Source organism: Hippopotamus amphibius, chromosome 7, assembly GCF_030028045.1.
Source record: "Hippopotamus amphibius kiboko isolate mHipAmp2 chromosome 7, mHipAmp2.hap2, whole genome shotgun sequence".
NCBI lineage: Eukaryota > Metazoa > Chordata > Mammalia > Artiodactyla > Hippopotamidae > Hippopotamus > Hippopotamus amphibius.
In genome coordinates, this window is record NC_080192.1 from 118283737 (window position 1) to 118305302 (window position 21566).

General features: G+C 35.6%; 1 protein-coding gene across 3 annotated transcripts in view; it reads left to right on the plus strand.

Moving 5' to 3' along the window:
• ATL2 (atlastin GTPase 2) overlaps positions 1–21566 on the plus strand; it is a 58431-nt gene that overhangs the window by 29503 nt on the left and 7362 nt on the right. For all 3 annotated transcript variants that reach the window (XM_057740950.1, XM_057740952.1, XM_057740951.1), the window contains exons 3-8: positions 13720–13854; positions 14101–14205; positions 17094–17144; positions 17444–17500; positions 18938–19030; positions 21094–21232. In XM_057740950.1, coding sequence (XP_057596933.1) covers positions 13720–13854; positions 14101–14205; positions 17094–17144; positions 17444–17500; positions 18938–19030; positions 21094–21232 — 580 coding nt within the window. The remainder of the gene's footprint in view (positions 1–13719; positions 13855–14100; positions 14206–17093; positions 17145–17443; positions 17501–18937; positions 19031–21093; positions 21233–21566) is intronic.

Sequence of the window (21566 nt, forward strand, 5' to 3'; positions counted from 1 at the left end):
GGTTCATATGCTCATAAAATTGCCAGGTTTAATGTAGAAGTTTAGCTTATTCATTTAATTATTACTTTAACTGAATTTGCTTTTGAATATTTCACCTATTATAAGTGAAACACTGAGTGTATCATATGTAACAAGTTGCTGAAATTTTAAATTTCATGTTACTATTTTTGCCTATGTAAGAAGCAGGCAGAATTTGAGCAGAGTTTTAAGATTCCATAAGGGAAATAAGAATTGGTGGGCTTATTTTGTCCCCTGAAGATAAGCTAAAGGGTTGGGTATAGAGGTTATGTGGTTATGGACTACTTTCTTTCCATTAGCGTATTGGATCTACCCCCCCCCCCCCTTTTGGTTTCTGGATTGTATTTTTCTGTTCTTTGGTATGCAGATTTAAAAGTAGTGTAATTTCACTTAAAAAAACTTTACCAAATGTTGCAAAGTTAGAGGAATCAGAAGCAGTTGAGGTGGAGGAGGCTACAATACATTGTTCAAAGTCCTTATTGCCTTAGGAGGGCCTTTCTCCATTGCATTTCTAAATGTGTTCCCTGAAAATGTTCTGTCATTTGTAGCCTTTGAAATACCTTTCCAGCTTTCAGCCCCAAGTGTATGTACTGCCTGTTTTGTAGTATCAAAATTATTGTACCTATGTCATCACATATTTCAATTTTGGACTTGAGAGAACATTAATTATTTTTTCCAGACCTTTTCCCATTCTAAAGTCTTTGTTCCTGTAAGTTAAAATTTACTATTTCTAAAATAATTAACTTTATTTGTAAGGTCATTTATTGAAGAATATCTTAAGCAATATACTGTTACACATAAGCACTGATTGCTCAAACACCAGCGTTAAAACATTTGGGGAGTTAAACAGTTTTATATAGTTTGTTTCTTTTATATTAATTTTTTTTCAGAGGAGAAAAAAAATTTTAAAGTAATTAACTCCCTGCCTGGTTCCCCCACTCCCCTGGAACAGTTTTGATGTTTGACTCATGATTTCTAGTTCAAGATTTCTTTGTTCTCACTCTGTAAAACATTTTTTTCTTACACATTTCTTCCTTTCTTTCTCCCTCCCTCCCTTCTTTCCCTCCTTCCTTCCTTCCTTTCTTTCTTTCCTTCTTTCCTTCCTTCCTTCTTTCTTTTTTTCTTTCTTTTTCTCTTTCTCTCTTTCCCTTTCTTTCTTTCTTTCTTTCTTTCTTTCTTTCTTTCTTTCTTTCTTTCTTTCTTTCTTTCCTTTCTTTCTTTCTTTCTTTCCTTTCTTTCCTTCCCTCTCTCTCTCTTTCTTTCTTTCCTTCTTTCTTTCTTTTTCTTAACTTTCCTTTTTTTTAATAGCTAATAGGATGCATTTTCTGTAGATGCTTTAGAGAATGTTCACCATAATGGTTTTATCAAGAAGGAAGTTAAAGTAATAGGATTTATGCTACATTGCACTAGTATATGGGCATTTAACAGAAACTACAGTGGACCATTCTTTTTCCTCTTAGACTTCTGTAGTATTATGGGGTGAGTTTTGTATAACTGGGAGACTCTTTGTTAAGTTTGTGTACTAAGTGTGTTTGATTTTTTTGTGTTTCTTTTAACAGCTTTACTGAGATAAAATTCACATAAACTATATATCTACTTAAAGTGCACAGTCCCATGATTTTAGTATATTCACAGTTGTATAATCATTACCACAATAAATTTTAGAACATTTTTATCACCTCAGAATGAAAAATGTGAAACCCCGTACCTTTTAAGCAATTACCTCCTATCTCCCATAACCTCCTCTTCTAACCTCTCGCCCTAAGGCACTATTAATCTATTTCCTGTCTCTCTGTATTTGCCTATTCTGGACAGACATATAAATGAAATAGTATAATATGTGGTCTTTTGTGACTGGCTTCTTTCACTTAGCATAATGTTTTAGTGTTCATTTACACTGTAGCATTATCGGTGCTTCATTCCTTTTTAAGACTGAATAATATTCTATTGTATAGGCATACCACATTTTATTTATCCATTCATCGTTAGTGGGCACTAGGGTTGTTTCCACCTTTTGGCTTCTGAATAATGCTATAATTATATGAGTATGTTAATATAACATTCACTATATATAATATATTAATATATAATAGTGAATGATAATGGTATGAGGTAAGGGTTCAGCTTCATTTTTTTGTATGTGTCTATCCAGTTTTCCCAGCACCATTTGTTGAAAAGGCTATTCTTTCCCTATTGAATGGTCTTGGCACCCTTGTTGACTGTTAGTTGATCATAGACATGTGAATTTATTTCTGAACTCTCAGTTCTATTGCACTGGTCTAAATGTCTGCTCTTATGCCAGTACTAGACTGTCTTGATTACCTTTGCTTTGTAGTAAGTTTTCAAAACAGGAGATGTTTTATTTTGTCCTTCTTTTTTCAGGATTGTCTATTCTAGGTCCCTTGCAATTCCATTTGAATTTTGGGATTAGTCTATCAGTTTCTCTGGGAGGTTAGCTGGGATTCTGTTGGTGATTGGATTGAATCTAAATGATCAATTTGAGTAGTGTTGCTGCCTTATTAAGCATTTCAGTCTTTGAACATGGGATGTTTTTCCATTTATGTAGATCTTAATTTCTTCCAAAAATGTTTTATAGTTTGCTGAGTATGTTTTACACTTCTTTTGTTAAATTTCCTTTTTGATGATGTTATAAATAGAATTGTTTTCTTAATTTCATTTTTAGATTATTTGTTGCAAGTTTACAGAAATACAGTTGATTTGTTTACATTGATTTTGTATCCTGCAACCTTGTTCAGTTCATTTATTCGTTCCAATAGTTTTTTAGTGGACTTTTTAATGTTTTCTGTATATAAGATCACATCATCTGTAAATATAGTTTTCCTTTCTCCATTCCAATCTAAGTACCTCTTCTCTCTCTCTTTCTTGGCTAATTGTCCTGGCTAGTATGTCCAGTACAATGTTGAGTACAAATGATAAGAGCAAATATCCTTCTCTCTTTCCTGATCTTTAGGGAGAAACATCTAGGTTTTCACCACTATGTATGATGTTAGCTATAGAATTTTTTTGTCGATATTTTAAAATCAAGTTCAGGAAGTTCTCTATTTCTAGTGTACTGAGAGAGTTTTTGTTTGTTTTCTTAATCATAAATGGATGTTGTATTTTGTCAGATGCTTTTTCTGCATCTATTGATGTGATCATATGATTTTTCTTTAGCCTGTTGATGTGATGCATCACATTATTAATTTTTTGAACATTGAGTTAGCCTTGTATCCCTGGAATAAGTCCACTTAGTTGTGGTGTATAATTCTTTTTATACATTGTTGGATTCAGTTTGCTAATATTTTGTTGAGTATTTTTGCATCTATGTTCATGAGATATATTGGTCTTTAGCTTTCCTTTCTTGTTATGTCTTTATTTGGTTTTGGTATTAAGATGACACTGGCCTTTTAGAACGAGTTAGGAAGTGTTCCCTCTGCTTCTATTTCTTGGAATAGCTTAGAGAGAACTGGTATCATTTCTTCCTTAAATGTTTGGTAGAACTTACCAGTGAAACCAGCTGAACTTGATTCATTCTTTTCTGAAGGTTATTAATTATTGATTAAATTTCTTTAGTAGATACAAACTTATTCAGATGATGTCTTTTTCTCGGGTGAGTTTGGCAGGTTGTATCTTTCAAATAATTGGCCCATTTCAACTAAGTTATCAAAACTGTGGGCATAAAGTTGTTTTAATATTCTTTTATTATCTTTCTAATGTCCATGAAATTAGTAGTTTTGCCTCCTCTTTGATTTCTGATATTATTAATTTGTCTTTTCTCTCTCAAATCATTTTTATTGATCTTTTCAAAGGACCAGCTTTTGTTCCATTAATTTTTTTCCCCTCTTGTGTTGATATCCTGTTTTCTTGTGTTCAGCTTTATTGGTTTCTGCTGTAATTTTATTCTGCTCCTTTAGGTTATATTACTTTTCTAGTTTGCTAAGGTGGAAGTTTAGATGATTGATTTTAGATCTTTTTTCCTAATATATGCACCCATTGCTATAAATTCTCCTCTAGCTATTGCTTTCACTGCATTTCACATATTTTCATAGGTTGTATTCTCATTTTCATTTAGTTCAAAATATTTTAAAATTTCTGTTGAGATTTTTTGACCCATGTGTTATTTAGAAGTGTGTTGTGTAAACTCCAACTGTTTTGGGATTTTCCAGCTATGTTTCTGTTATTGGTTTCTAGTTTAATTCAGTTGTGGTCTGAGAGCATACTTTGTATGATCTGTTCTTTAAAATTTATTTAAAGGTGTGTTTTCAGGCCCAGGATATGTTCTGTTTTTTGGAAATGTTCTGTATAAGTTTGAGAGGAATGTGTATTCTGTAGTTGTTGGATGAAGGATTCTGTTGGGTTGGCCAAAAAGTGCCTTCAGTTTTTAAATAAAAATAAAAGGCACATTTTTCATTTTTACCAAGAACTTTATTGAACAACACATTCACCATTTTGTTCCACTACCTTCTGCCGTTTTTCAGGCAACTTCATAATTCCATCTTCCCAAAACTTTTTATCTTTTTGAGCAAAGAACTGTTCCAGGTGCCATTTACAGTCTTCCAAGGAATTGAATTTTTTTCCATTAAGAGAATTTTGTACAGACCGAAATAAATGGAAATCCAAATGTGCAGTGTCTGGTGAATACGGCAGATGAATCAGAACTTCCCAGCCAAGCTGTAACAGTTTTTACCTGGTCATCAAAGAAACACGAGGTCTTGCTTTATCCTGATGGAAGATTATGCATTTTCTGTTGACTAATTCTGGATGCTTTTCGTTGAGTGCTGCTTTCAGTTGTTCTAATTGGGAGCGGTACTTGTTGGGATTAATTTTTTGATTTTCTGGAAGGAGCCCATAATAGAGGACTCCCTTCCACTCCTGCCATATACACAACATCATCTTCTTTGGATGAAGACCAGGCTATAGTATGATTGGTGGTGGCTGATTTCGTTTGCCCCACAATCTTTTCCGTTCCACATTATTGTACAGTATCCACTTTTCATTGCCCGTCACAATTTGTTTTAAAAACGGAACATTTTCGTTATGTTTCAGTAGAGAATTGCATGTGGAAATATGGTCAAGAAGCTTTTTTTCGCTTCACTGGAACTCAAACATAAAAGCGATTAACATAACCAAGGTAGTGCAAAGGATTTTCAGCACTTGATTTGGATATTTTGAGTATGTTGGCTACCTTCCGCGTGATATAACGTTGATTGTTCTCAATGCATGTCTCAATTTGATTGCTATCAACTTCAACTGGTCTGCCCGACTGTGGAGCATCCTCCAGCAAGAAATATCCAGCACGAAACTTCACAAACCACTTTTGACACATCTGATTGGTCACAGCACCTTCTCCATACACTGCACAAATCTTTTTTTGCGTTTCAGTTGTGTTTTTAGCTTTCTTGAAATAATAAAGCATAGTATTCTAAAAATGTTGCTTTTTTCCTTCCATCTTCTATATTAAAGTGGCTACACAAAAATTCACCAATTTTGATAGGTTTTTTTTAAATGCTCAATGATATGACAGCTCACAATACAATCTACCAAAATTGTTTCGAATGAAGTTAAAGACAGCTAAGTGCTACTAGAGCCGTCTTCTGGAAAAAACCAAATGAACCTTTTGGCCAACCCAATATAATGTCAATTAGATCCACTTGATTATTGCTGCTGTTCAGTTCAACTATATCCTTACTGATATTCTGTCTTCTGGATCTGTCAATTACTGATGGAGGGGTGTTGAAGTCTCCAAGTATAATAGTGGATTTGCCTTGTTTCTCCTTGCAGTTCAGTTTTTGCCTCACATGTTTTGATGCTTTGTTGTTAAGTGCATACACATTAAAGATGGTTAAGTTTTTCTGGAGAATTGACCCCTTTACCATTATGTAATACCGCTCTTTATGCTGATAATTTCCTTGTTCTTAAGTCAGCTCTGTCTGAAATTAGTATAGTTCCTCTAGCTTTTGTTTGATTAGTGTCAAGCTGGTATATCTTCCTCCATTCCTTTTCTTTATGTTCAAACTGGGTTTTTTGTGGACAACAAATAGTTAGATTTTTTTTTTTTTAATCCACAGTGACATTTTCTGTCATTTAATTGGTTTATTTCAATCATGCACATCTAAAGTGATTTTTGATGGGGTTGGGTTATTATTTCTCATGTTCATAATTATTTTCTACTTGTTCTTTTTTATTCTCTTTTTCTGCCTTCTCTAGCTTTGACTATTTTATATGATTCCACATTCTATTCTTTCTTAGTATATCTATTATACTTCTTTAAATGTTTTTTAAAAAATTGGTTGCCTGGAGTTTGCAATGTACATTTACAACTAAACTAAGTCTACTTTAGAATATTACTATACTGCTTCAATGAGTGGAGTAGGTACTATGACAGAGTATTCCCAGTGCCTCCCTCCTATGCCTTATGTTGTTGTTAATTTCCTCTGTGTATGTTACCATAATCACCCAATACATTGTTGCTGTTAGCACTTTGTACAGCAGTTGTCTATCAGATGAATTAAGAGAAAGAAGAATAAAAGATTTTCTTTTACTTTCTTGTCTTCCTTTGACATTCTTATGTATATATGTTTGAGTTTTTGACCTTTATTATTTTTTTTCTCTCTGAAGAACTTTTAACATTTCTTGCAAGACAAGTGTATTGGTCACAATCTCCCTCGGTTATTGTCTAAGGAAGATTTCATTTTTTGTGGGATAACTGCTGGATATAGAATTCTAGGTTGGTGTTTTTCTTCTTTCAGCACTTCAGATATTTTACTCCATTCTCTTCCTGTTTGTGTGGTTTCTGATGAGAAGTCCAAAGTGATTCTTATCCTTTTTTGTTCCATTATAGGTAAAGTGTTTTTTTGTCTGTTTTCTTTCAGGATTTCCTGTTTGTCTTTGTTATTTTGCAACTTGACTGTGATATGCCTGGTATAGATCTTTTGGTATTCATCTTATTTTGTGTACTCTGACCTTCTTGGATATGTTTTTTAGTATCTGTCATTAGTTTTAGAAAATACACAGCCATTATTACTTCTGATGTTTCTTTTACACCTTTCTCCCTTCTTGTATTTCCATTACACCTATATTACACCTTTTGTAATTGTCCTACAGTTCTTTTTTTTTTAATTAAAAAAATTTTATTTGGCTGCATGGAGTCTTCATTGCTGTGCATGGGCTTTTTCTAGTTGTGGTGAGAGGGGGCTACTCTTTGTTATGGTGCCCAAGCTTCTCATTATGGTGGCTTCTCTTGTTGCAGAGCACGGGCTCTAGGTGCACAGGCTTCAGTAGTTGTAGCGCGCAGGCTCAGTAGTTGTGGTGCACGGGATCTTCCCAGACCAGGAATTGAACCTTCTTGCCTTGGCAGGCGGATTCTCAACCACTGTGCTAGGAAGTTTCTGTTGAATATGTGTTCATGTTCACTGATTGTTTCCTGGACCATGTCCAGTCTGTGGATAAGTGTATTAAAGCCATTCTTTATTTCTATTACAGTGTTTTTGTATCTAGCATTTTCTTTTGATTCTTTCTTAGAGTTTCCATCTCTGCTTACGTTATATGCTTTTGCGCATTTTCTACTTTTCTCATTAGAGCCCTTAAGATATTAATCCTAGTTATTTTAAATTTACTATCTCATATTTCAAAATCTGCATCATATCTGAGTTTGCTTCTGATGGTTGCTTTGTCACGTCAGTCTGTTTTTCCTTACCTTTTGGCATGGCTTGTAATTTTTTTGTTGAAAGTCAGACATGAACTATCAGAAAATAGGAGCTGACAGTTAAGCTTTTAGGGTGAGGTTTTATGTTAGTCTAGCTGTAGTTCAGAGAGGTGTTTAATGTTTTCTGCTGCTTTAGATCCCAGAGACTTCAGTTCCCCCCCCCCCCCCCCATTGTCCTTGGATTTCCCTAGAACTCCTTAAATAGAATTCTGTGTCTTGCAGCTTTCTCAGCTGTAATTGCCTGTCATCCTAGTGGAGCCTGGTTGATGTGGTGGAAAGGTGTGGGTGAGGAAAGCTATATCATTTTATGATTAAATCTCAGCTTTGTAAGTGGGCCTGAGTCCCTGGGCTGTGGCCTTCAGAAGTGTTTCTTAGGCTTAACAATATTTTGTTTCTCTGCTTACTTGAGAGAGGAAGGATAGAGGGGGCTGGAGTTGATGAGTTGCCCTTTCCCAGGGTTAGGTGAGGCTGTGGTAAGGTAGTTTGCCTTGGAGGGCAGGCCTTTGCTAATGGGGACTGCTCTCAGTGCTTACTTTCCTCTGAGTGTATTTGAAAATGGTTGCAGGGAATTCCCTGGCAGTCTAGTAATTAGGACTCAGCGCTTTCACTGCCATGTCCCAGGTTATGTCTCTGGTTGGGGAACTAAGATCTTGCAAGCTGTGCCATGTGACCCAAAAAAAAAAAAAAAATAGAGCCTCGGGAAGCTCCTTGAGGTAAAACCCAAGAAAATGGGGGCCTATGAAGCCTGAACCTCCACGAGAGTTCTTAGGTGTTAAGCTAGTCCACTTTTAGCTGCCAGCAGTTTGTCCAAATTACCATTTAGAAGTTTCTGCCAGTTGCTGCAGCAGCTTCTGCTCCTGGTAAACTGACCTCAGCTTGTGATTCTTTGTATTTGCCTGTCTCTCCAGATTTCGGTGTGCAGTTTGCCATGTGACCTCGATTCTCCGATCTAAGAAAGTTTGTTCATTGATTTTCAAATTGAGCTTTTTTCTTGTAGTGAGGCTGGTGTGCTTTTTGCATTAGCTTTATACATGGGAGCATTGAGACTGGAAGTCCAGTGTAAGACTATAAAGTCAAATCTGCGCGCCAAACCTTAATTTAACACTAGAGGTGTTTCCTTTTTCTGTTCTAGTAGCACTCGAGTACCGTTAAAAAATTGTGGTTAAAAAATGCGTAACAGAATTTACCATTTTAATCATTTTTAAGTGTACAGTTTAGTGGCATTAAGTATAGTCATATTATTGTGCAGTCATCACCACCATCTCCAGAACTTTTTCATCTTCCCAAACTGAAATTTTGGACACATTAAACTCCTCATTCCTCCCCTTCCTCCAGCCGCTGATAACCACTTTTCTACTTTCTGTCTCTGTGAGTGTGACTATTCTAGGTACTTCATATAAGTAGAATCATATAATTTTGTTATTTTGTATCTGACTTATTTTACTTAGCATAATGTCTTCCAGGTCAAGGTCACCTTCTAACCAGAATCTTAAAAAAAAGGTTATTTAAACTTATTCTTTTTTAGCATGTACATAGGTTGATATAGTTGTCCTTGTCTGAGCCTGTGCCTTGGGTCAGTCATAATGTCATCTGTTTATCCAACCCCAAAAGGGAGGAGTTGGACATGGAGGTGGGTAAGAGGTTAAGGCAGTTTAAAAACTGTTTTAAGAGTCTAATGTTTCTTAATTTGTTCTAGGACTTGCAGAGTATTCTTACATATGCAAATAAAAATTCTAAATTATGCTTGGTGGTCAGAATGTTTATATTAATTCATTCTATCCACTAATTTGTGTGTTTATAACCTACCTCCTGAATTAGGTACTAGTTGTGTTAATAACCTACCTCCTGAATTAGGTACTAGTTTTATATAGATTAAGATTTTCATCTGTTATGTTTTTATGGGGAATGCTTCATAACTAGGAAGGATCTGCTCTTTTATTTTACAGTTACTTGGATCTTTAATTTTATCCTTTTGTCCCTTTTCCTCCTAGCTGTGATGAGTTGTTATGGCTCCTGAATGAGCCTTTATTCTTCCCACCTGCCCATTGTTGGAGTCAGTAGGCCTGGTAACAGGGTTTGTGCTCTGATACATATAGAGCTGTCTGGACCACCAACTCTCTGTTTCAAGTTTACCAGCTATTCTCTCACTTTGTTGCTAGAGAATATTATCTTTCCTATGATGAAATAAGAATTTGTTTCTTATTATGTAGAGTAGGTAGGGGGTTCATTATTGTTGATAATTATATTACATTGGTAAGTCTTTTTGGCAAGAGTTTATGTTTATTGACTATAATATTTGACTACATTTAAAGTTCAGGTGTCATCCCATGTCCCTCCCACCCGGTTCCTCTCCGGGTCTTAGTTGCAGCACGTGGGGTCTTTCTTTGATCTTCGTTGCTGCATGTGCATGTGCGATCTAGTTCCCTGACCAGGAATCAAACCTGCTTTGGGAGCACGGAGTCTCAGCCACTGGACCACCAGGGAAGTCCCAAAGTTCATGTGTTTTCATGTTGCCTTTTGCAACTGAGATTTATTCAAGATTTTTTTTTATTTTACTGGAGGATTAAAATCATTTTTGAAATTCTGAGTTTTAAGGCCTTTTTTGTCCCAACAGTAGTAAATGGTATCAGATTGCTCTTTTTCAAGTTCTTAAGTTTGCTTTAGCAAATAGAATCTGTTATCAGCAAGGCTGCTTCTAGTATTCGTAATAATGCTCCTTGAGGGCAGGAATGTTTGTTCTTTTTCACTGCTGTATCCCTAGAACCTAGGACACATGGTAGGGGTTCAATAAATATTTGTTGAATAAGTATATATGAATGTATTAAATTTATCAGTATTCAGTATGTTAGAGAAATAGCAAGACTTCTTAATTTCATGTTTTGAAATATCAAAACTTACTGATTTTAATTAGTTTCTCTGATTTGCCTTTTCTTTTGTCCTTTTATTAACTACTCAATTTAGTAAACATTTCCATTACAGGGTAAACTAAGAAGAGATGGTATATAGTCAGTAGATTTTTTAAATGAGACACTGATTCTTTTTAAAGTTTCTTTGGAGAGGGTAAGGTTAACAAACATCTTAGCCTATGATTTAAGTCATCTATACTTTTAAAAATTTATTTTTACTCTCTTGTTCATGTAATTGTATTGTTTCTAGGAATAACTAAAAGAATCATATTTCTTATGTATCCCTTACCCATGCTCAAAAGGGAACACACTGAAGCTTAATAATTAAAAATTTTAATGTATTTATGTATTGAGCAAATATTTTGAGTGCCTACTGCAAGCCAGGCAGTAGCCTCTGTTCTGGGAATACTATTCTATGTTTTGAGAGAAAAAAAGACGAAACTTTCTTTCTTCATGGAACTTACATTCTCGTAGGATAGAAAGGGAAACGATACATAAGTAATGTGTAGAATAGAAAGAGATTTCTCTAATAGGGTAGATTCTTTTAAGTTCTTGTGTAGGTTGGACCTTTTAAAAATAATCAGTTCATTAAATACCACTTTGACGTTGTTGGGGAATGAGAAGCCACATGTGAGAGCCTAGAATAGGGCAAGGCACTTTTGGTAGGAACAGTTTTGTAAACAAAACTGGAATTTACAGCCTGTGCTCTTAATACTCACATAAGAACTGCATGCAGAGCTATTTAAAGATAACCACCTGCAGTGTCAGTAATATGCTTTAAGAGTTCAGAAAAGTCGGAGTTTCTTGACTGCTGGCTCATTCTAGGCAGAGCAGGTGCAACAAAGGTATAGAGATGCTAAACAACATATGTGTTTGGGAATAGTGACCTTTTTGGTGTGGTAGTGTGTGTGTGTGTGTGTGTGTGTGTGTGTGTTGGGGGAACTTAAGAGTACTATCCAGAGCAGAGATAGGAAAAGTAAATTAAAAGTGGATTGTATGCAGCAGGTGTCCAGATGGTCCTGTAAATAAATGACTTTTTAGCAGGACAATGGCATGATTACATTGCTTGTTGAGAAAACTAAGTGACTGTGGAAAGGCTGGGTTGCAGGGTATGACAAGGAGGATCGAGGCTATTTGAAGCATTTAAAGCATAGCCCAGGGGCAAGACCACCCAGGGGCTTGTCTAGGGTGTACTGTTAATCCTCCAATCCCTGTGAAGGGTGCCTCCTGAAGCACAAGTCCGTAGTATATAGTGTGAATGGAGTTGTGCCATGTGGCAGCCTTGTGACCAACAGAGGGATGAGGGCCTTAAGTGGAAGATACGGAAAGTGAAAAAGAGAGTCCAAGAGAACTTTGTAATTGATAGGGTTGGTAACATACTGGAGATGGGAGTTTTATGGAATAGTAATAATTGTAGATGGTTTGACGTTTGAGACTGATCTTCACATTAGGTAGTGATAGTCTGGACAACACATTTTCCCCCACCTTATATCTCCTTTTCATAAATTGCTTCATCCTTCATAGAGCCTACCTTGCACATCTTTTCTCCACCCCTAATTTGAGCTTTGATATCTGTTTTGACTATATACTGAAGCTTATTAGAAATATTTCTGAAACAAAGGAATTTTTCCTGTTAGGAGGAGGTACTTTGAGAAAAGGGTATATGGGCTTTAAGTATACTTAAAGTATAGGGCTCTAATTATGTGTCAAAGTTAACTCATTTATTATAGTCCAGATTTAATTTTCTAGATAAATTATAGTATATTAACTTTTGTATAATTTTATAATATTTAATTATAACAGTTTAGCCCTGTGATGTACATTAAAACATTTTATTATGGAAAAATTTAAATGTATCCCCAAATAGTAGAGTGTAATGAACCCCCATGTATATATCAACATTTTACTCATCTTAACTTCATCTGTTTTCCTGTTTGGCATTTTATTCTTTTTTTTTTTTTCCTGAAGTATTTTAAAGCAAATGCCAGGCATATTCTTTCTTTAAATAAATTTATTTATTTATTGGCTGCTGGGTGTTCGTTACTGTGAGCGGGCTTTCTCTAGTTGCAGTGAGCGGGGGCTACTCTTCATGGCGGTGTGCAGGCTTCTCATTGTGGTGGCTTCTCTTGTGGAGCCTGGGCTCTCAGCATGCAGGCTTCAGTAGTTGCGGCATATGGGCTCAGTAGTTGTGGCTCATTGGCTCTAGAGCACAGGCTCAGTAGTTGGGGCACATGGGCTTGGTTGCTCCTTGGCATGTGGGATCCTCCCTGACCAGGGCTCGAGCCCGTGTCCTCTGTATTGGCAGGTGGATTCTTAACCACTGCCACCAGGGAAGTCCCGCCAGGCATGTTCTTTCACCATAAATACTTGAACATTTAACAAATAAGGACTTTATTATTATCATTAATACAACCACAAAACCATTATCACACCAAAAAATCATCTTTACTCCAACTTAACACCATCTAATATAATACCCAGTTTGAACTCAGATTTCCCTTTTGGTTTCGAAAAAGGCTTTTATAGTTGGATTGTTTGAATCTGGTTTCAAACAAGTCTTGTGGTTATTTTTAAAGTTGGTATTTTTTAAAGAGAAAATTAAGGCAGTGTGAAAACATTTTAGTATAAGCTATTCTAAGAGCAGTGCTGTTTTGACAGCCATTCTGTCTGGAACTTAGTTTTGTACAGGGAGGTGTCAAAATAGGTGGTATCTATTTTTTATGATTTTTAAACATAGGAAATCTTTTCAAAAAGGGGAAAGTGGGTGTGACCCCACTTATCTGGAAGCCTGGAGTGTGAAAATGTGAACAGGTTCAAGAAGGTTCAGGTTTGGAGGAAGAACGGCATCTCTCTGAGTTGAAGCACCCCAGATGGGATTTGGGACTGTTTTTGTAACTACTTGTGTAATGTAACAGTATATTTTAACTTTCTGGATGTACCTTCCTTATCTATAAAAAAATAGGGAGTGGATGATTTTTTTTTTTTAATTTTTATTAGATTGTAGTTGTGAAGAGTGGGTGATTTCTTACATTCCTTTTGATTTCTTATTTTTTATGTGTTTTATTTTATATTTGTGCTTGACTTTAACAGGATTCTCAAAGTTGGATTGGTGGAAACAATGAACCATTGACTGGCTTTACATGGCGAGGTGGTTGCGAAAGAGAAACAACAGGCATACAAGTCTGGAATGAAGTATTTGTGATTGAGAGACCTAATGGAACAAAAGTAAAATTCTCCTTGTAGTTTTTTACTGTTTTTTTTCTTCCATATTCTTTCTTGAGCGAAACAACACAGAACTATTAATATCTGATAACTTTAACATATGTATATTATTATGTCAAAATGTGTGAGATATTTAACGTAGAGTATTTTTCTTAATTACTGATTTTGATATTAACCATTTTATATTTGACTTTTATAGTCTCTATTGGTGAATTTTTTACTTAGTATTTTAAACTTTTAAATTCCTAGGTGGCTGTGCTGCTAATGGATACCCAGGGTGCCTTTGATAGCCAGTCAACTATCAAAGATTGTGCAACAGTGTTTGCTCTGAGCACTATGACTAGCTCCGTCCAGGTGAGACACAGAGATGCTGTGGTATGATCAGTTCAGATAATCCTAATATGCTCTTCCTCAAAATGCCTTTGATTGAAGAAAAAAAAGGATTAAAATTAGAGAAAGTATTTATATTTCGTATTGGTTATTTACATTTCTACGCTTGTTCTGGCTTACAGTGTGAAATTGCAGACTTTTAGTGCTTACCAGAGAAGCAATGAACCAATAGCCAAATCCCTTTGGTATTTCATCATATAGCATCTATGCTTTTTTTCCTTTTAAAGGAATGTATATTATTGCATGTTATCCTTAATTGAATTCAAGGATATTCAGTTGAATTGAATTCAGTTGAATTCAGTCATATGGCCAGATACAGTAAAATGTAGAGTATATCTTTATTTTTTGGCTAAACCAACCAACCAAACAACAAAACCAAGTAATTAAATTTAGTTTTCTACTCGATATGTATGACAACTAGTACTTGATTATTTTAACTAACGGAGGTAGAGGTATAATAATTAATTCTTGTTTAACTTAAGAAACCTAAGTGATGTTTATATAATAAACTAAGGACTTAAAGCACCTGTTTCATTTAGAAAGAGGTAAAATCCTTTCGTTTTTTCACTTAAGCTATGCCCTAGTTATGTTTGGTGTTCTGTCAAGTTCTAATCTCTTTGAGCTAAGCTGTTTCTTTTCTGTATGATTTAGACTAATTGGACTGAATTAAACCACCACAGGTCATTTTGTATTTCTTTACTTTCTCTTTTCTGAGCTCATCTGTGGTTGATAGTTCTCTGGAGGAAAAATGAATTATTGAAGTCTGGTGGTTAAGTCCAGCTGGTGATGATGTATCAAGATGTATATTTGCAGATATTTTAAAAAGTATGTGCTTCTCCTGAGATAAGAAATGTTTCTTATTGATGGTAGATGATAGGTGATGCTGTCACAGTGTCTTGGAATTTTTGTGCTTTCCATTAATATCTGGAATGTATGCCCAGTCTCTATTAAAGTTCCCATTTCGTTTCTTCTCAATTCGAAGTATCTGGCTGTCAGAGTGGAAACAAGTTTTGGATATTATTATGAGATAAAAGAGAAGTGACTTCTTTTTATTATAGGGATGTGGATATCTATCATTACAAACTAAATGATGTTCTTGGGGACCCTCAGAGTCTTTTTTTCAGTTTGTCCTACCTCTTTTTTCTCTAATCTCGCAGGGTGGCACAACTGCCATTTTCTTAAGGCAAGCGGAAGCCACATCTTTGTGTTTGTATTATCGCATTATACTCCTTCAGATTAGCTGGCTCTATGGCTTGCCTTAAATTATAAGTTCTCTGTCCTAAAACTCATGCCGTGTTGTTCTCTTGTTTACTAACCTTTATGATAGTAAAGATAGTGAGAGGCCTGGTTTTGGACAACCACTTAAAGCCACTCAGCCATTTTCTTATCATAAAATAAAGATTTTGCCCATCTTGCCTGTCTCACATGTGGTTTTTTGTGCAGTCAGAAATGAGATCCAAATGAAATAGTGCATAAGAAATCTAAATAATCAAGAAGATTAATTTTTTTTAAGGCCACACCATGCTGCAGCATGTGGGATCTTAGTTCCGCGACCCGTGCCCCCTGCATTGGAAGTGCGGAGTCTTAACCACTGGACTGCCAGGGAAATTATTTTTTATTATTGCTTCTTTCCTGATTCTTGAAGCTAGATTTCTCTCCTTCCTTACATAGTTATCTGGCTGATCAATGACACATTGATCCCTTTGTCATTTATTCTTTCAACAAATAATTACTGAGCATCATACAATATGCTAAGTACTAATGATCTACAATAAACAAATCTTTTCTCTTTGCTATTTATAACCTGGCCCTGACAGTGAAAGGATCTGGGCCTATTTTCTAACAGCTAAGGCCCATATGGGTGAGAATAGGTTGGTCATGCTTTCAGTTTTTAAGTTTAATACTAGAGTTTAATTACCTCAGTCATTGATTACTTTTTAAGAACCCTTTTGGAATTAGCTGGGAATATCATTTTAGGTTTGCTGGCCTATGTTGGCTGTTTATATTCTTGACCTCTAAGTGATTTAGATTATCACTTACTTGCTGTTAGAACAAATTGTTCTATATTTGGAGTAACCCTATTGTCTTAGAGATAAGTTATTTCTTAGCAGAGGTGACAACTGTGGACACCCGCTTTTCTCCTAGACCATCTTTTAAAGACTTGACTCAGAAAGACTGGACTAGTGAATCTTTTTTCCAATTTCTCTTTCTTGAGAGTACTTAACTTTCATTATCACCTCTGGTCTACATGCCTTGGAAAGCCTTCTAAAAAACTGTAGAGGGCAAGAGTGCCACCTACTGTTGTTGTTGTTGTTATTGTTTTTTAAGCTACCACAGTCTGTTAAGATTTTCATGTTATTTAGACTGAGTTTGCTTAAGTAAAAACTTAGCCATATAGTCAGTGGTAATTGACGGACCCACTGAATAACATAAACTGTATACTGCGAATGCTCCAAGGAGGAATTTATCTTTGTAGAACTATGCCTTTCACATTCATTGACTTAGAAAAATCGTTGGGGAAACTCTTCACTTAAAAGAAAAAATCATGTCATAACATTAAAGAAACTCACTACATAATATACTTTTTTTTTTTTTATGTCTGCTGCTTTCTTGGCTCCATATGTGTGTATTCATGATTTTTACATAGTTTACCACCACTGCTTCCCCCCTTAATGTTTTATCCTGACTGTTAGGAAAAAAGAAAATTCTTTTCATGGGCCACTGGTTAAGATAGTGACTGAGTTATTCATTTGTGCTCAGGTATAAAATAGCTTTCATTTCCACAGGGAAAGTTATACACAGCTGGGTATTCAAAGTAAAACATTAGTAAAAACAAAATTTTGTTTTAACAGGTATATAATTTGTCTCAAAATATTCAAGAAGATGATCTTCAACACTTGCAAGTATGTATGTCTCAAAGAATGTATGCCAAAGTATTGAAAATTTAATTCCCACTTTGTTGTGACTTTACACCAAGAACCTGTAATATTATAAGAAGATTGATTATTACATGGTTTTAAACAGATGTACAAATTCTTAACTAGAAGAAATTTTAATGTATACCCAGTCTTAAAAAATTAAATGCTTGGCTTTCAGATGATTTTAAAGCCTCTGACATCTAGTGGTCTGATATAGAACAGCTTTACAGATGTCTTCTTTCAACCTCTTTGGGGGCATTATTTTAAATAATTTGATTTAATAGTTATTTACAGAATACGGCAGACTTGCAATGGAAGAAATCTACCAGAAACCATTTCAGGTAAATAAATATTTATCATTAAAAAAAATTTATCTATGAAAAGCTATCATCTTGTATCTCTGAAGACATGAGGGCATTATGCCAAACTCATTTTTAGCAACAGATCCAGTGAAATTGAAACTAATTTATGGTAATGTCATCACCAACTTATCAGTAGCAGCTTACAGGATAGGAAATAGTACAAATGAATAGATTAATTCTTTATAGTTTTACTTAAAGAGGTTAATAACATTTCTCTTAACTAGATGTTAATTCCAAAACTTGAGACAGTCATGTAAATTTCTTTTATACACAGTAAACCACTAGAAAATGTTACTAGTTTTGTGTGTGTGTGAGGTGTATTACAAGTTGAGGTTAGTCCTGTTATTCTTTATTTTTGTTTCAAATAGAAAAGTTTCAGAATTTATTATCTCTCTCCCCCATGTGTTTTTTTCATTACTTTAAAATGCTAGGTACAGAATATTAAGTCAGACATTAACTTAAGTATATGCTCTGCTTGCTTCTGAGGAATCTTATCATTAGAAATTTAAAAAAAAAGAGCTAATTTCAGATAGTTTCTTTTTTGACGTGTGACTTACAAGTTGATACAGTAGTGTTTGGTTAGCTGTGTCGTAGTAGGTGAGAGTGACGCTCCCCTTTCGCGTGTCAGAGTGTGCAGTCCTTCCTGTGTGACAGCATCGCTGGTGATTCTGTTACTGGGTTACATTGATTCTGCCTCAGTCTTGTCTGGCTCAAGTGATCACTTTTATGAAATATTTGGGCAGGTTATGGTGTCATTTTGTGTATATGATAAAATATACTCTGTTCAGCCTATATCAGTTTTTCTGAACTGGGGTAATTTTGCCACCCAGAGGGCATTTGCCAATGTCTGGAGACATTTTTGGTTGTCACAGTTTTGGGGAGGAAGTTAATGCCGTTGGCATCTAATTTATAGAGGCCAGGCATGCTCTTCAGCATCCTACAATATGTAGGACAGCCGTGCACAGCTAAGAATTATCTGACCCAAAGTGTCAGTAGTACTGAGTTGAGAAACTTAAGCATGTATGAATAAAAAATTCTGTGAAAAGAACTAGTCTAGAATTAGGTTAGTTGGTCTTCTAGTTACACAATCTTTTTTTTTAAAAAATGTTTATTTATTTTTTGGCTCGTTGGGGCTCAATAGTCATGGCTCACAGGCTCTAATGCGCAGGCTCAATAGCTGTGGCACACGGGCTTAGTTGCTCCGTGGCACAGGGTATCTTCCTGGGGCAGGGATCAAACCCATGTCCCCTGCATTGGCAGGCGGATTGTTAACCACTGTACCACCTAGGAAGTCCCTGGTTACTGTCACTTTTGATAAGGATTGTTTTGGGGGAGTAAAGGATGCTTCAGTTATTAAAGTAGTGATTGTTGGTAAAATTTTATAAGAAACGATTTCTATTTTTTTCCTTTCTGTAGACATTAATGTTTTTGATTCGAGACTGGAGTTATCCTTATGAACATTCATATGGTTTGGAAGGTGGAAAACAATTCCTTGAAAAGAGATTGCAGGTAAGCCCCCATTTCTTAGAGAGGAGACCATAAACACCAAGCCAGCTGAAGGAGTGGGCTGCCTGGACTGCTGCTTAGATTACCAGTCTCTAAGTGTCATTGGAACAAATTGAGTATCCCAGGTTAACCCAGATAACTCCGTACAGAATTGATGAGAAGTAAACTGGTAGCACTCCTGTGAAAGAGGACAATAGAAATACCCTCAAATAGAAATTAAGGAACAGATATTTCTCTCCAGAGCCAACTTCCCCTTCAATAAGTCAGTATTAAAGGATAGAAGTTTGAAGTAGACTAACTTTTTGATCTGTTCAGATTGCATGCATGTCTGTTTCTGGTGCAGCTGAGATTCTCAACGTTTGGGACAGGCTGGATAATCTAGTGTGCATGCATTGCACACAGATGATGTGAGACTCTCTTTCCAAGGAATACTATCTCATAGAGTGGTAGCATATAGAGAGAAGAGGGATCTTAAACATTGTCTAGTAGAGCCTTTACACACACACACACACCCACCCACCCCAAAACTGGGACCCAGAAAAGTGACTAGCCTTTGCTCACTTAACTAATTATTGATAACTGGAAGTAGGACCCAAATATCCAAACTCCTGGCCTGGCCTATGCAAAATGCCACACCAAGGCATTCCTGGCAAATAACATCACAAGCATGATCCTTTATTCCTAAAGGTACCCTCCCATGGAAGTACTTTGGGAAGCCCTCAGGTCAGATGTTACCTACCTGCTGACATCCACAAAAGATACATAAAAATCCCTTTATTCATGAGTAGCACATTTCTCTTTTGGGTAATAAAATTTTGTTTGTTTCCTATGGAAAGATGCATTTAGTTTCACAGCCATATTTCAGAGACTTAGGGTATAATGTCATCTTCTTAATCCTAAAATGAGATTAAAATTTCAACTCCTCATTCTTGGATTATTTGAAAGGCATTTCTAGACTCTGTCAAAGATAATTTCATTCATCAGCATTTTCTCTGGTTTGTTCAGAAGAAATCAGACATACTAAGTTCAGAATTATGTACTTCAAAAATAAGGAGGTTTTTAAATATATTGTTGAAGCGATACAGAAAAGTACTCAGATCGTAAGTATGCAGCTTGATGAATCTGCACAAATTGAACATAGCCATGTAGCCACCCAGAAGCACCTGCCTCTATCCACTAAGTAGTGCCACCTCCCCCCCCCCCCCCCAATAATTCTTTTGACCTCCAGCAAGCTTTGTTTTTGGACTTTTTATGAAAGCAATCATGTACAATGTGTATTATTTTGTTTCCAGCTTCTTTTGCCCAGTATGACGTTTCTGAGATTAATCCAAACTGTTGCATGTAGTTTAGTTCTCTTATTCTCATTGCTATGCAGTATTCCATCGCATGAATAGGCAACGGTTTTTCCATTCTCTTCTTGGTGGAGATTTAGGTAGTTTCCAGGTTTTGTTGATGACAAATGGTGCATGTTTTTTGGAATGGTTTTTGAGAAGAGTTTGGGAGAATATGTGAGTTATTTTGGGATAAGTTGTTATTAAAAATCTAACTTTAGCAGCCTCTCTTCTGCAAAACACTGACAACTAGCATAAAACATGAATAATCATTTGGAGTGAGTGCTGAAATCCTAACAGATTTTTAAGGTTCTTTGGACTGCATTGGAGCTTTTCTCCATATCTGTTATTTTGCTCAGGGGCTGACCTTTTTTTATTTGTAGGCAAATTAGTACTTTGTTTTTCTCTTTGCCATTGTAAGTAATTTAAAGGCAAATTCTTTATTTACTGGTTTATAAATCACAACCACACCTGTTGTTCTGGTGTTAATTATTATTTGTATTTATTCATATCCTTGGCAGCTAACATGGGAAAAAACATCTTTTTTGGTTTCAGACAGAGTGGGGTCTTACCAGTTGGTTAGCAGTGGGTCTTTAGTAACATTTTATATTGTCAAAAAACACCCATCTAGAGTAACATCTGAGTTAGTGTGTGTATGTGAGTACCGGTGTGTGTTTTCTTTAAAAAATGTGTTTTTCTTGTTTGCACCTTCACTTTGTCTCCTTCTGCCCCCAGGTAAAACAAAATCAACATGAAGAGCTACAGAATGTAAGGAAGCACATTCACAATTGTTTCTCAAATCTTGGTTGCTTCCTTTTGCCACATCCTGGTCTTAAAGTTGCAACTAATCCTAGTTTTGATGGGAGATTGAAAGGTGGGAATTCCCATTCTTGCTAAAATCAGAACTTAAGTTTTAGAGGCTGAAAGTTACAAAAAATACATGGTTCCTTAAATTTTCTCTCTTATACTGGAGGACGTTTTTATGCATTGTTAACGGTGTGATTGTAGTGCTCTGTGTGGTCTTTCTAGCGTCCCATTGGTTTATTGCAAACACCTGACATATTGATTAAGATATTTTATAATGTGGTCTGTTGCTCAGCACTGATGTTCTGAAAATACTGAGGGCTAACAGCATTTCAGTATTTCATCTGATTACAGTCTGCTAAAAAGCAGTACCAATATATTGTATTGATAAAATTAAAGTCTAG